The sequence below is a fragment of the Xenopus laevis genome, chromosome 5L, assembly GCF_017654675.1.
Source record: "Xenopus laevis strain J_2021 chromosome 5L, Xenopus_laevis_v10.1, whole genome shotgun sequence".
NCBI classification, from domain to species: Eukaryota; Metazoa; Chordata; class Amphibia; order Anura; family Pipidae; genus Xenopus; species Xenopus laevis.
In genome coordinates this window covers 81,127,944-81,141,030 of record NC_054379.1, presented here as the reverse complement: position 1 = coordinate 81,141,030, position 13,087 = coordinate 81,127,944, and the positions used below count along the sequence as shown (strand labels likewise).

The 13,087-nt window shown below is 37.2% G+C and overlaps 1 protein-coding gene across 2 annotated transcripts in view; it reads left to right on the top strand.

Moving 5' to 3' along the window:
* The window catches only part of fig4.L (FIG4 phosphoinositide 5-phosphatase L homeolog), a 178,697-nt gene that overhangs the window by 121,132 nt on the left and 44,478 nt on the right, over nucleotides 1-13,087 (top strand). For both annotated transcript variants that reach the window (XM_018263317.2, XM_018263316.2), the window contains exon 21: nucleotides 10,513-10,708. In XM_018263317.2, the coding sequence (XP_018118806.1) occupies nucleotides 10,513-10,708 (196 nt within the window). The remainder of the gene's footprint in view (nucleotides 1-10,512; nucleotides 10,709-13,087) is intronic.

Sequence of the window (13,087 nt, the reverse complement as noted above, 5' to 3'; positions counted from 1 at the left end):
AGGTATCAAGAGAAATCACCCCAAATATGAAAGCCTAGGGTCCTCTGAACAGTTTGATGCCCAATATGTATAGGTGTACCCAAGCACGTGGCATACAGGGGCCCCAAAAGGAAGACCCCCATATAGTCTGTCATTTCAGGTACTGCAAAATCAACACATTTACATCGTTAGGGGGGGGGCAAAAGTAGAAAACAGTAAGTTCACCCCAGAAAACCATATATTTTCGGAAAGTACACATTCCAACGAATCCAAATTGGGTATGCATGTCTTTCTACGCCAAAGTACCAAGCCGCAAACCATTCCTAAATTTGGTGCTTTAGGTGACATTTCCAAAAATCACCTCAAAATATCTACCCTGCAGCATCGTATTACCCACATACTTTTAGGTATCAAGACAAATCACCCCAAATATGAAAGCCTAGGGTCCTCTGAACAGTTTGATGCCCGATATGTATAGGTGTACCCAAGCACGTGGCATACAGGGGCCCCAAAAGGAAGACCCCCATATAGTCTGTCATTTCAGGTACTGCAAAATCAACACATTTACATCGATTTGGGGGGGGCAAAAGTAGAAAACAGTAAGTTCACCCCAGAAAACCATATATTTTCGGAAAGTACACATTCCAACGAATCCAAATTGGGTATGCATGTCTTTCTACGCCAAAGTACCAAGCCGCAAATCATTCCTAAATTTGGTGATTTAGGTGACATTTCCAAAAATCACCTCAAAATATCTACCCTGCAGCATCTTATTACACACATACTTTTAGGTATCAAGACAAATCACCCCAAATATGAAAGCCTAGGGTCCTCTGAACAGTTTGATGCCCAATATGTATAGGTGCACCCAAGCATGTGGCATATAGGGGCCCTAAAATGAAGACCCCCATATAGTCTGTCATTTCAGGTACTGCAAAATCAACACATTTACATCGATTTGGGGGGGGCAAAAGTAGAAAACAGTAAGTTCACCCCAGAAAACCATATATTTTCGGAAAGTACACATTCCAACGAATCCAAATTGGGTATGCATGTCTTTCTACGCCAAAGTACCAAGCCGCAAATCATTCCTAAATTTGGTGATTTAGGTGACATTTCCAAAAATCACCTCAAAATATCTACCCTGCAGCATCGTATTACACACATACTTTTAGGTATCAAGACAAATCACCCCAAATATGAAAGCCTAGGGTCCTCTGAACAGTTTGATGCCCAATATGTATAGGTGTACCCAAGCATGTGGCATATAGGGGCCCTAAAATGAAGACCCCCATATAGTCTGTCATTTCAGGTACTGCAAAATCAACACATTTACATCGATTTGGGGGGGGCAAAAGTAGAAAACAGTAAGTTCACCCCAGAAAACCATATATTTTCGGAAAGTACACATTCCAACGAATCCAAATTGGGTATGCATGTCTTTCTACGCCAAAGTACCAAGCCGCAAATCATTCCTAAATTTGGTGATTTAGGTGACATTTCCAAAAATCACCTCAAAATATCTACTCTGCAGCATCGTATTACCCACATACTTTTAGGTATCAAGAGAAATCATCCCAAATATGAAAGCCTAGGGTCCTCTGAACAGTTTGATGCCCAATATGTATAGGTGTACCCAAGCACGTGGCATATAGGGGCCCTAAAAGGAAGACCCCCCCTTGTATGTTCTGTCATTTCAGGTACTGCAAAATCAACACATTTACATCGTTTTGGGGGGGGCAAAGGTAGCAAAAAGTAAGTTCACCCCAGAAAACCATATATTTTCGGAAAGTACACATTCCCACGAATCTAAATTGGGTATGCATGTCTTTCTACTACAAAGTACCAAGCCGCAAACCATTCCTAAATTTGGTGATTTTGGGGACATTTCCAAAAATGACTTCAAAATTTCGACCCTGCAGCATCGTATTACCCACATACTTTTAGGTATCAAGACAAATCACCCCAAATATGAAAGCCTGGGGTCCTCTGAACAGTTTGATGCCCAATATGTATAGGTGTACCCAAGCACGTGGCGTATAGGGGCCCCAAAACGAAGACCCCCATATGGTCTGTCATTTCAGGTACTGCAAAATCAACACATTTACATTGTTTTGAGGGGGGCAAATGTAGAAAAAAGTAAGTTCACCCCAGAAAACCATATATTTTCGGAAAGTACACATTCCCACGGATCTAAATTGGGTATGCATGTCTTTGTACTCCAAAGTACCAAGCCGCAAACCATTCCTAAATTTGGTGATTTTGGGGACATTTCCAAAAATGACTTCAAAATTTCGACCCTGCAGCATCGTATTACCCACATACTTTTAGGTATCAAGACAAATCACCCCAAATATGAAAGCCTGGGGTCCTCTGAACAGTTTGATGCCCAATATGTATAGGTGTACCCAAGCACGTGGCGTATAGGGGCCCCAAAACGAAGACCCCCATATGGTCTGTCATTTCAGGTACTGCAAAATCAACACATTTACATTGTTTTGAGGGGGGAAAATGTAGAAAAAAGTAAGTTCACCCCAGAAAACCATATATTTTCGGAAAGTACACATTCCCACGGATCTAAATTGGGTATGCATGTCTTTGTACTCCAAAGTACCAAGCCGCAAACCATTCCTAAATTTGGTGATTTTGGGGACATTTCCAAAAATGACTTCAAAATTTCGACCCTGCAGCATTGTATTACCCACATACTTTTAGGTATCAAGACAAATCACCCCAAATATGAAAGCCTGGGGTCCTCTGAACAGTTTGATGCCCAATATGTATAGGTGTACCCAAGCACGTGGCGTATAGGGGCCCCAAAACAAAGACCCCCATATGGTCTGTCATTTCAGGTACTGCAAAATCAACACATTTACATTGTTTTGGGGGGGGCAAAGGTAGAAAAAAGTGGGTATGCATGTCTTTGTACTCCAAAGTACCAAGTCGCAAGCCTTTCCTAAATTTGGCGATAAAAGCAACTGTTTTTACATTTCTGAAAATCGCCTAAAAATATTGCAATTGGCCGCATTTATCTCACCCAATTTCTTACATACAATTGTAAAACACCATAAATATTGATGCCAAGGGTCTACTGAACAGTTTGATGCCCAATATGCATAGATATACCAAGGCAGCTGGCATGTGCGGACCCCAAATAAAAATAGTGAATATGAGTTTTCTCCGCTGCCCATTCGCCTTCTGTGAACATAGACCCTTGACTTCATATTATTTGCCTCAAGACCCTCCTAACAGCAATGACCCCCCAAAACCATACATTTTTGGAAAGTACACATTCTGCCGATTCCAACAAAGATAACGACGTCTTTCTACACGAAACTACCAAACTGCAAAGCTTTTCTAAACATATAGGTTTTTACAACATTTCTGAAAATCGCCTAAAAATGTTGCAGTTTGCCGCATTTATCGGACACAATGTTTTACGTACAAAGAAAAATCTCTCTAAATATGGACGTCAGAGGTCTAATAAATAGTTTGATGCCCAATATGTATAGATTTACCAAAGTATGTGTTGTGTATGGACCCCAAATGAAAAACGTAACTATGAATTTTCACGCTAGCCAACTAAGCTGCAGAAAAGAGAACCCTAACTGTACGTTATGTGCCGTAAGACCCCCAAACTGTAAAAAGACCCCCAGAAACCCATATATTTTTGGAAAGCACATATTTTGGCGGATCAAACTAAGTAAAATCTATCTTTCTATACCAAAGCACCAAACAGCAAAACGATACTAAAGATACATAGGGAACAATAATGCAGGGATAAAATTGCAATAAAACCACAAAAATAGCGTAAATCAATGAAATAACAAAATAATTGTTCTGACAGCGTAATTAGTGGCCGAAATCGATTATCCAATAGTCACGCTGCCAAAATAACACGTTTTTAGGCAAAAAAAACAAAAGATAACAGTATAATGAATTCGTAAAAAAAAAAAAAAACACCTGTTTGTGTATACATATTTGTGCACTAATAAAAGTTATCTGAGTGTGCAAATACATGTAAATAAGTGTAAATAAGTGTAAATAACTGTACAAAAGGGACCAAGTGTGCTAAAATTAAAAAAAAAAATTTAAAAAAATTCCAATCTTTACTAAAATGCATAAATGTACTGTAAGTATGTGTAGGTGCAGGTAAGTGTGTAAAAAAACGTGCACTTACCGTTTTTGGAGCAGGAGAATCGCTGTCTTCTTTGGAGGAGTCCTGGCAGCGTGTCTGCAGAGTTGCTGCGCAGCAGGAAGTGCGTGGGCGGCTCTGCAGGCAGGAAGAAGGTGAGTGTAGTAGCAGACGCTCCATGCGATGCGTCTGCTACTTTGAAGTCGGATCTGCGACAATCGAGTCGCAGATCCGACTTGACAGCCCCCCAGCCTCGTTGCCTAGGGGGCTGTCTTCTCTCCCCACTCTCTGCGGAGGCGGCAAAAGCCGCCGAAGCAGAGAGAGCGCTCAGCTGCTAAAGAACGTACAATGTACGTTCTTGGCAGCCTGAGCATTTGCCTGCCAGCACGTACGCCGTACGTGCTTGGCAGGCAAAGGGTTAAATATAACACTAAATTTGCAAGTCAAACAATGTAAACAAGTGGCATTTCAGGACTCTTTAAAAACAATGTACAGATTGTCCTCATGTGTACCTACAAACTTTCATTTCTTAAAACACTCAGTTTAAAGAAGGGCTGCAACTGTCTTTGATGCTTTTATACTAGGTTAATGTGTTCTTACAGTAATGGTAAAAAATTACCATTAATACTTGTCAGCTGGCTCAGTAAAGTACTGCTAACAGCCATACCTTTCCTTTTAAACTGTTCCTTAAGTAGTTTTTTTTTAAAAAAAAAAATATCATCAGATTTTTCAGCAGAAATATGCTTAATACATTGGTATATGCATGCTAGTATAAGACTCTGTACAAACTCTTTGTATAAAAAAATCCCAGGAAGTTGTCCCCAATATGTAGAACACCATTCACTTAGGCAAGCATTGAGGTAAATAAGGTGAATGGAAATGTTCTTTTTTTGTAGGTTAAGTTAATATTTTAATTACCTGGCCAGTAACCTGTGGCAACCAATAAATCTGTCTGCTTTCATTATTCTATCTGCAGCTGGCTGAAAAAAACACCAATCACTGACTGCTCTGGGATATTGTCTGTTTAAATGCAGCAGGCAAATAGGACAGAGGTCACTGGTGTGAGCACCGTGCCAAAGCAGAAGGCAGTAAGAACGGCACAGAGCACAGGTCTACAGTGAAGTGTTGGGAGGGAAATTATGTGGGTGCCAAAAATTATATCATTAAGTGCACCCCACTTCTGTCTGCCCAGTTCTTTTCTATATATGTGGTCTAGGTAGGGTGAGCTCTACACCAAGATATTATGATCTAACCCAGTAATAGGAATGTGCATAATTTGGTCAAAACAAAAGATGGCCCACAGGACCAATCAATATTGTAATCAGTGTTCTACAGAAATTCTGCAGAATGCATGAAATATGCCCATAACAAGAGAAGAAAGTAGATGTTTAACAAGAAGTAAGGAGTGGGAGGAAGTATACATGAGTTCACAGAACCGATAGTCTGTTAAGACTTTTACAGTGTTGTCAATTCTCTCTCATTAAACATAGATATAATAAAGTCAAATGTGAAATATTAAATTGATTGTTGCCTATTGGTTTAGTCTGACAGTGAAAGTTTTGACTGAGGAAGGGAAAGTTAAAGTATTGTTAAACCAGTATGAATTCATGATCTCTTGGATTAGGCCAAAAACAAAATCCAAAGCAGGCAACTATTATTTTAGACTACAGGAATAAATAGCTAGACAATCAATTACATTAAAGGGTAATTTTATTGCATGGAAAAACAAGTTAAAGGTAATGTCTACAGTGTGCCTTTTAGCCATTGGTGTGTAGTGCTATAATAAACTGACTTGTGCTAGGGCAGTTTTAGCTACTTTCCATTGTGGGCTGAGACCACAGATGAGCTCTATTTCTCAGGGGTAAGCCCTCGCAACGCGGTGGAGGCAAGGGTGTAGTGTAACTGTAACTGAATGCGATAGCACAACGATTGGCGCCAGTAGTTCTTTAACGTTTGAACCAAGAACTGTGTTTATTGAACAATAGCACATAGATCATTCAGCACATTGATCCACAATGGAGTATAGAACATACACAGCAGCATAAAGGAAGCATATACTCACAGCACGTTTAGGCTGAATTGCCACAGACTAGGGAATATACAGCAGAGAGTAAGTTGACAGCATGTGATGGGTATTGCCCAGTTTTCAGGATATCTTCCAGTGGCAGACTAGGGGAACTCCTGACATCCCTATCTCAACACTTGGTTCCTTACTCTGGGTCATTAATACCCTGGGATCTTAATCCCTCTAATCTCCTCGCGGAGCCGTGAGCTGCTCAACTAAATAACCTCTCTATCACTCCTAGAGTGATCTATAAACGAGTATAGCTGTCTAATTACTAGGGCCAAGGCACCTACGGTCGACACTACCCATTCCCTTCCAGCCTGCTTGGTAAAGCAATGGACCCAGAGCACATGGTTCCTAAACCTTTTATACTCTGGCACAGTGACATCTGGTGTACCTTGTGTGAACTGCAGGGGTTACATAAGCACAAGTTCCCCATAAGGACCCACTGAAGTGTCCATATTACTAGGGATGTGCCTGTCTGTAATGTGTAAGGATGTCTAAGATTTTCACATCCCTACAGGTGTATTTCAGAGTACCATATGCAGACATGTTAGAGATAATTTTGCTCAAATAATTTGCTTTGGATGTTGCTTGTATGTCTCTACATTCCACCTTGAGATTCAAACTGTTCAGATGACCACTGTTATACATGTTTTGATTTATGATGTCTTTTGGTCTTATGTGGAAGATAAGATGTTGTAAATATTGAGCATTGAGGCTTTTCTGAAAATGCAGAAGCACAATGGCATTTATGGAAGACAACTTGGAATCTGGCTTTGTGGCCTGTCTGTGAGAAGGCCCAGGGGCAGCCAGGAAGACTGTGACTTCAGATGAAAAAGACTTGTGTTATATTTCTGTGTTGCCTTGTGAAGAAAAGGTTCCTGTCCATGTTTTTCTGTGGAATAAAATGAAGACAAATTCCTGTTTTAAAGGAGAACTAAAGCCTTTCAGCTAAAAGCCCTCATTGCCTTCTCCACTGGCCCCTGTCCCTGCTTCCACCCCACATAGTGTTCAGCCACACTGACCTAAATTTGCAGAGTAGCTGAGCTCAGGGGCTCCGTCTTGTAACTTATATCATGGTACATTAAAATTATAAAAAGCATGAGAGACAGTGATTGTAATACAATAGTACAAGCTTCAACAAAGTAACAGCAAAAATAGGCTTGCATTTCAGCAATTTCATAACAAGAGCAGAAGTAAGCTATTTTCAGTAATTTCAGTAAAATATTTAGAGATGGCAACAGAATGCTTAATATATTTATAATCCCAAAAAAATATATTTATATCTAAAATGCATTAAGATGAAACAAAAGTTAGCTACAAGGTAAATTTGTCTTGTCAGATTTGCTAAAAACCTTTTTAGGCATTCTTTTTTTTCAGGAGTGACATGTATAGTCCATGGTCATAGATACATTTCTTCATGTAATCATATAGAACTTAATTATTCCATAGAAAACTGATCAGAGTACTTGGAATTTCAGGCCCTAGAAATTGTTCTGCCTCCTTAATTATGAATATATGTAGAGTAATACTCGGAAGGCTTCGAACAATTTGTATAAAAACAAGTTAGCCGTTTCCAGTGTTCTGGGGAACTGATCAAGACAAAAACGAAATTGCTTTGACTTGTAATGTCATTTTTCTGTACAATGCACTTTGCATTATTAGAATTATATCAATGAAAAAATTCTTTAGTACATTTTAAAAGAAAAAAATATTAATTTACAATTAACTTTTAATAAGATCTACAGGATAAACATCTACAACACTACAAACATGAATGCCCATACTGGAGCCTCAATACATCCCAGGAGACCATATATTCCTGTTTAAAGGAGATGGGGATGTATAATCAGAGGGGGTGTCATGTCGCAGTTTTTTTCATTAAAGAAAATTATCAAACAGCATAAGGTAGTAATTTTAAAGTATCAAGTGTGATAAAGGCTCAGCCCGAAACACTTAGTGTAACCACTGCTTTAAATAAACCCACATTGCAGTTTAATATTACTGCCTTATGCTGTTTGATAATTTTCTTTAATGGTTTACTACTCGATAGTACATAGACATTGGTATCAACTGCTTGAACGCCCTAAGAAGAAATAGCCTTACCTGGGAACTATTGTTATAATTCACAGTTTTATTCCTCTTCTTCAATCCTCTCTGTGGCTCGTGGGCTGGGTTTTACATATGCAGTAGAGCTTTATGCTTCTAAGTTGGACTTTTCACTCTACTGCACATGCGGACTTGGACCAAGTTGTTAAGAGGATACATGAAGAAGAATAATAATGTGATGTTGTATATACAGTAATACTCCAGGCTGGTGCAGTTCTCATAGAACATTAGCTCTAGCACTAGAGTTCAAGTAAGTTATTGTAAACACTGGGTGGAGCCTAATATTTTGATACCCACGCAATGATAATGTCTTTACTTTTCAATTAACCAAAACCTAACTGCAAGTTTAAGTCTGCATGAGTTTATAGGTAATTAAATCTAGGTGACAACAATTAAAAAGTTAAAAAATCAAAATTAAGGTAACAAGTATTGAACAGCATACTAATTAGTGAGTATGAGCTTATTAATAATCCTCTTTGAATAATGAGGATTTTATAGTATTTTGGATTACAATACAACATATTGAAGCAGAAGATGACTTCCTCTCAACAGTAAGGTAGCCACCAAACCTGAAGAATAAAAATGTCTATAAAATCTGGGTGCAGATAAACTGGATACACTGGAGAAACAAGCCCAACGCTAAGCATGTTAATTAACCTTCACAGATTGTCCATTAGGCTTCCCAAGTATGGAAGAGCAATCCCTCCAAATATTAAAGTACAGCAATCTTAAATCTAATATTTCTTTATTGTGTTGCACCTCTTTTGGCTTATAACTGTAATAACGTTACTTCATACTCCATAATTAGTGACTATTGTATTAAACATTATTGGCTGTTTTTAGTTTTAGAAAGCCAAGATGATACATGTTAATGAATTTAGACATTATGGTCAATGTATCCTGCATATTTACTAAGGCATTCTAGTAATCTCTTGCTCTTACATGTTTCAATATAATCACTTTTAATATGTTTGAATAGTCTGTCTCAGTTCTGAATAATGTAATTACATTCAGTGTCAAGAGGAATTTACATTATATCAGTTATAAGTGGATTTCAAGTGTCAGTTTAACCAATACTTATGTTATAATCATACCAAAAAGTGCACTGAACATAATTTCTCTGTAGTTTGCAGGATGCCTTTTATAATAGCACGGAGAGTAATGAATAACATTGTAAAATGAATATTTTGATATCAGAAGACACTTCTGATAATAATAATAACACACATTTTTAATACCTCGAAATATCATGTGACATTGTTAGTGGTTATTATCACACTTCGTTGTGGGCTCAGTACGTGCATCAGCTCGACTCGTTTAACACAATGTAGACAATGCAGACTTTGACATTTTCTTGTATATGTGCAAAAGTGCATTAGGACCTAGTGTTTTGATTGCTTTTCACAACATCCTTTATCTTAAGGGTTAGCTCTGTCTATCTTTCACTACTAGGTGAGCTTCAAAAATGTGATTTTAGTAAAGATGTAAACTGAGAAATGTTTTTATAGGGTTAGTTTGCAGAAAGTTAAGTAATAGAGAACATGTTCGCCCTAGAGCAAGAGATTGCTTCTCAGTCTACATTATGATCATTTGCAGATCACAGAAAAAGGATACATTATAACAATCCATTTTTAAAGGGTCATTTATTGTATGTTTGAGGCTATGTGAGGACGTCTCATTTTTTAGAGGGGAATAAAAAATCAGAATTCGGGAATGTTGCTAATTTTTTAATATGCAACTTTATTGTAAAAGATAATTTTAAGTTTTTTTTTTTTTTTTTTTGGTCTGAGCTACCGCAGTGAAATTGTGGTGTGTGGTATTGAATTATCCAGCTTCATTCATTGAAGTGGTCATTAAATGAAGTGCTTGTGGATATGCAATGACACCTAATTTTTTTTTTTACGAGAGGCATATTATCAGAATTTTGGATTTTGTAAACCTACACTTGACTCAATATGTTTAGTAAGATATTTATTAACGCCATGATCTTACAACCCAGATGCAGCATGTAACCTGTCAGCCCAATTTGCTTTTTATTGAAGGATGCAAGGAAATGTATTTTTTAGCTGTAGGTAACAAATTTACTGTTTCTGATATTATACAATAAAACAATATTTAGGCATTTTACTTAAAATGAGCAAACCTTTGTAATTGTATATGAATTGTGGCTACATTTTGTTTTTTACTATTCCTAATGAAAACACAATTCTTATTTTTGTAGAAATAAGTCAAACAAAGAGGAAACTCTTTTACAAAGAAAGACTGCTGCAAGTGCACCACCACCCCATGGTGAAGAAGCAGTATCTAGTAGCTCCGAAGATGACTCTGGGACAGATAAGGAGGATGAAGGAGCAGTTTCTCAGCGTTCAACACCAGTAAAAAATACGGACACTGGCGACCATACAAAAGCATCAGAAGTAAGCAAACTTCTTTTAAGGCTATATTAAGGGGCCAATCAATGGCCACCATCTCAACCACGATTTTGCTGTCAATTGCAGCAAAATCAAGGCCATAACAATTCTGCACAATTTATTTAAAAAGCAATCAAGCAGGAAGAAAATCAGTTGTTTTGATTTTCATGGAATAATGAGATTTGTAAGTACCCATTCACAAATGTTTATAAAAATGGGCAAAATTATGGTCACAATTGCAATTTTAGATAAATGTATGCCCATGGATTAAAACTTCAATTCATAGAAACTTCTATATAGATTCTTGTACAGGGCACCATGACTGTGTTTTTGGAACATGAAACTGAGTAAATCTCATGTGTTTCTCCTCCGGATATATATATCTATAAACTCCATTTAAGTACCACAATAGGTTGAAAAAATATGTGTCCTTCAATTTCAATGTTTTGTCCTAATGAAATCTGCCTTGCAGATAATACAGAGGAAGATGAGGAAACCCCATATTAACCGTTTCCTCTTTGCTTCAGATGGGGGGAAAATTTCTTCCTTACTCCAAAGGACAATCTTACATGTCGCTTTTACAGTTTTCATTTCAATGTAGTTTCTTGCTAAAAAGGCATTCTCCTGTTCTAATGAATCTGCCAGTACAACCACTTCAGGTAGAGATTATTCTGCAACTTCACAGCTTTAAAAGAGCCCTTTCACACTTATGATGCAAACTTTCCTTCTTCTAATCTAATATGTATCTGATATTTAGTGTATGGTCCTCTTTTATATATTTATTGATCATATCTCCACTTAAGCAACTTTTCTAAAATGTTAGCTAAACTTTCCTCATAGTACTATATCCAAGGCGTTAGCAACTTCATTGTCTAACTTCCTACTTACTACACAATAAAACAAGTAAATTTGGTCTGTTCTTCATAAAAGAGAGTGCACAGCCACATAGTGTTGTGTGTTATATTTTATATGTATAAAAAACAATATTGCACCAGCATAAACAATAAATATATTTGCCTATAAATAGGGCTTAACTGAAAGTCCTCACAGTGGTACAGATGTTCCCTAAGTCTCACTCAGTAACTTTCAGTAAGTAGTCATTTTTCATGGTTCTTCTTTCTGGCAAGTTTTCAATAACTACTGTATATGTAACAAAAAGGGAGTGGAATGCTTGCATACTCCATAAAAACATTATGTTGTGAATTTGCTAAATATGTGTTCTGGATGGGGGGTCATGGAACATTATAAGCAAGAAAGATAAATTAGTTAAACAAAGACAGAAAACATCTAATAATATGTTCCATATAATGCCACTAAAAACTTGATGGCTGACATAGCGTAAATGACAAATGAACAACAACAGAAAAATGTACCATAATGGGAGTTGTGCAAACAAAATACTGAGGTTTGTACTCTGCAAGGAACACGAAACTAAAGGAAATTTAAAACTTGAAAAAAAGCTTATTGTATCAAATCAAGTTAGTTTATAGTTTAAATGTGCAATAATTCTGTTGCACAAGACCCTTTCCTTCCAGAACATTACATTTGCAACGATTTCAAAGTTCAAAAAGTAACTTAGAAATATTACTTATATACTATAATACCATGATCTCTTTACACCAACCTTTATATCATATGGAATCCAAACAGAAAAAAATCACAAAATCCATTTGTTTACTAAGTACCCCTTGCTGAAATGATTAAAAAATATATAAATTCTATTGGCTTCTTTCAGTTATAACTCATAAACTAAATTAATATCTTAGGTATTTTTGGACTACCTTATCTAGACATTACCGCTTGAGACCTACCAAGCTTAGCTTGTGGATGGTTGTAAAATGTAGGGATGCACATACAAATCAAAGTTCATCTGAATCCTTTTCTCCTGATTAATCCACATACAAAACAGAATCCTGGTCATGGATGGAAATCGCTGATGCAAGTAAAAGCTCACATACAAATCACCACGTGCACCAAATCTTTAGTATTTTTTGGGTTCAGATTTAGTTCAGCCAAAGCATGTGTAACTAGACCATATGATTGATCTCCTTTACTTTGCCCATGTTCTCTTAAATTCTCTTTTATCTTAGAATGCCCTGTACTATTAAGTCTAAGGCACATAAGCATTTACAGTAAATACATTAATAACTTTGTGGTATAGTCAATAGTAAATATAAAAAATGTATATGTTTGCCCATCATGTGCACACTTACATGATTGTTAGCATCCACCAAATCTTGACAAGTTGTGCATTGATTTCTTTGGCATCTGCTAGAATGGCCCGACATTCACTGGCTTCTTGTTGGACCTGTCTTTCAGTCTTACTGGTTGCTACATAATTCTTAACTGTCTGAGGTAATCCTCCTAGATTAAACACCATTTAAT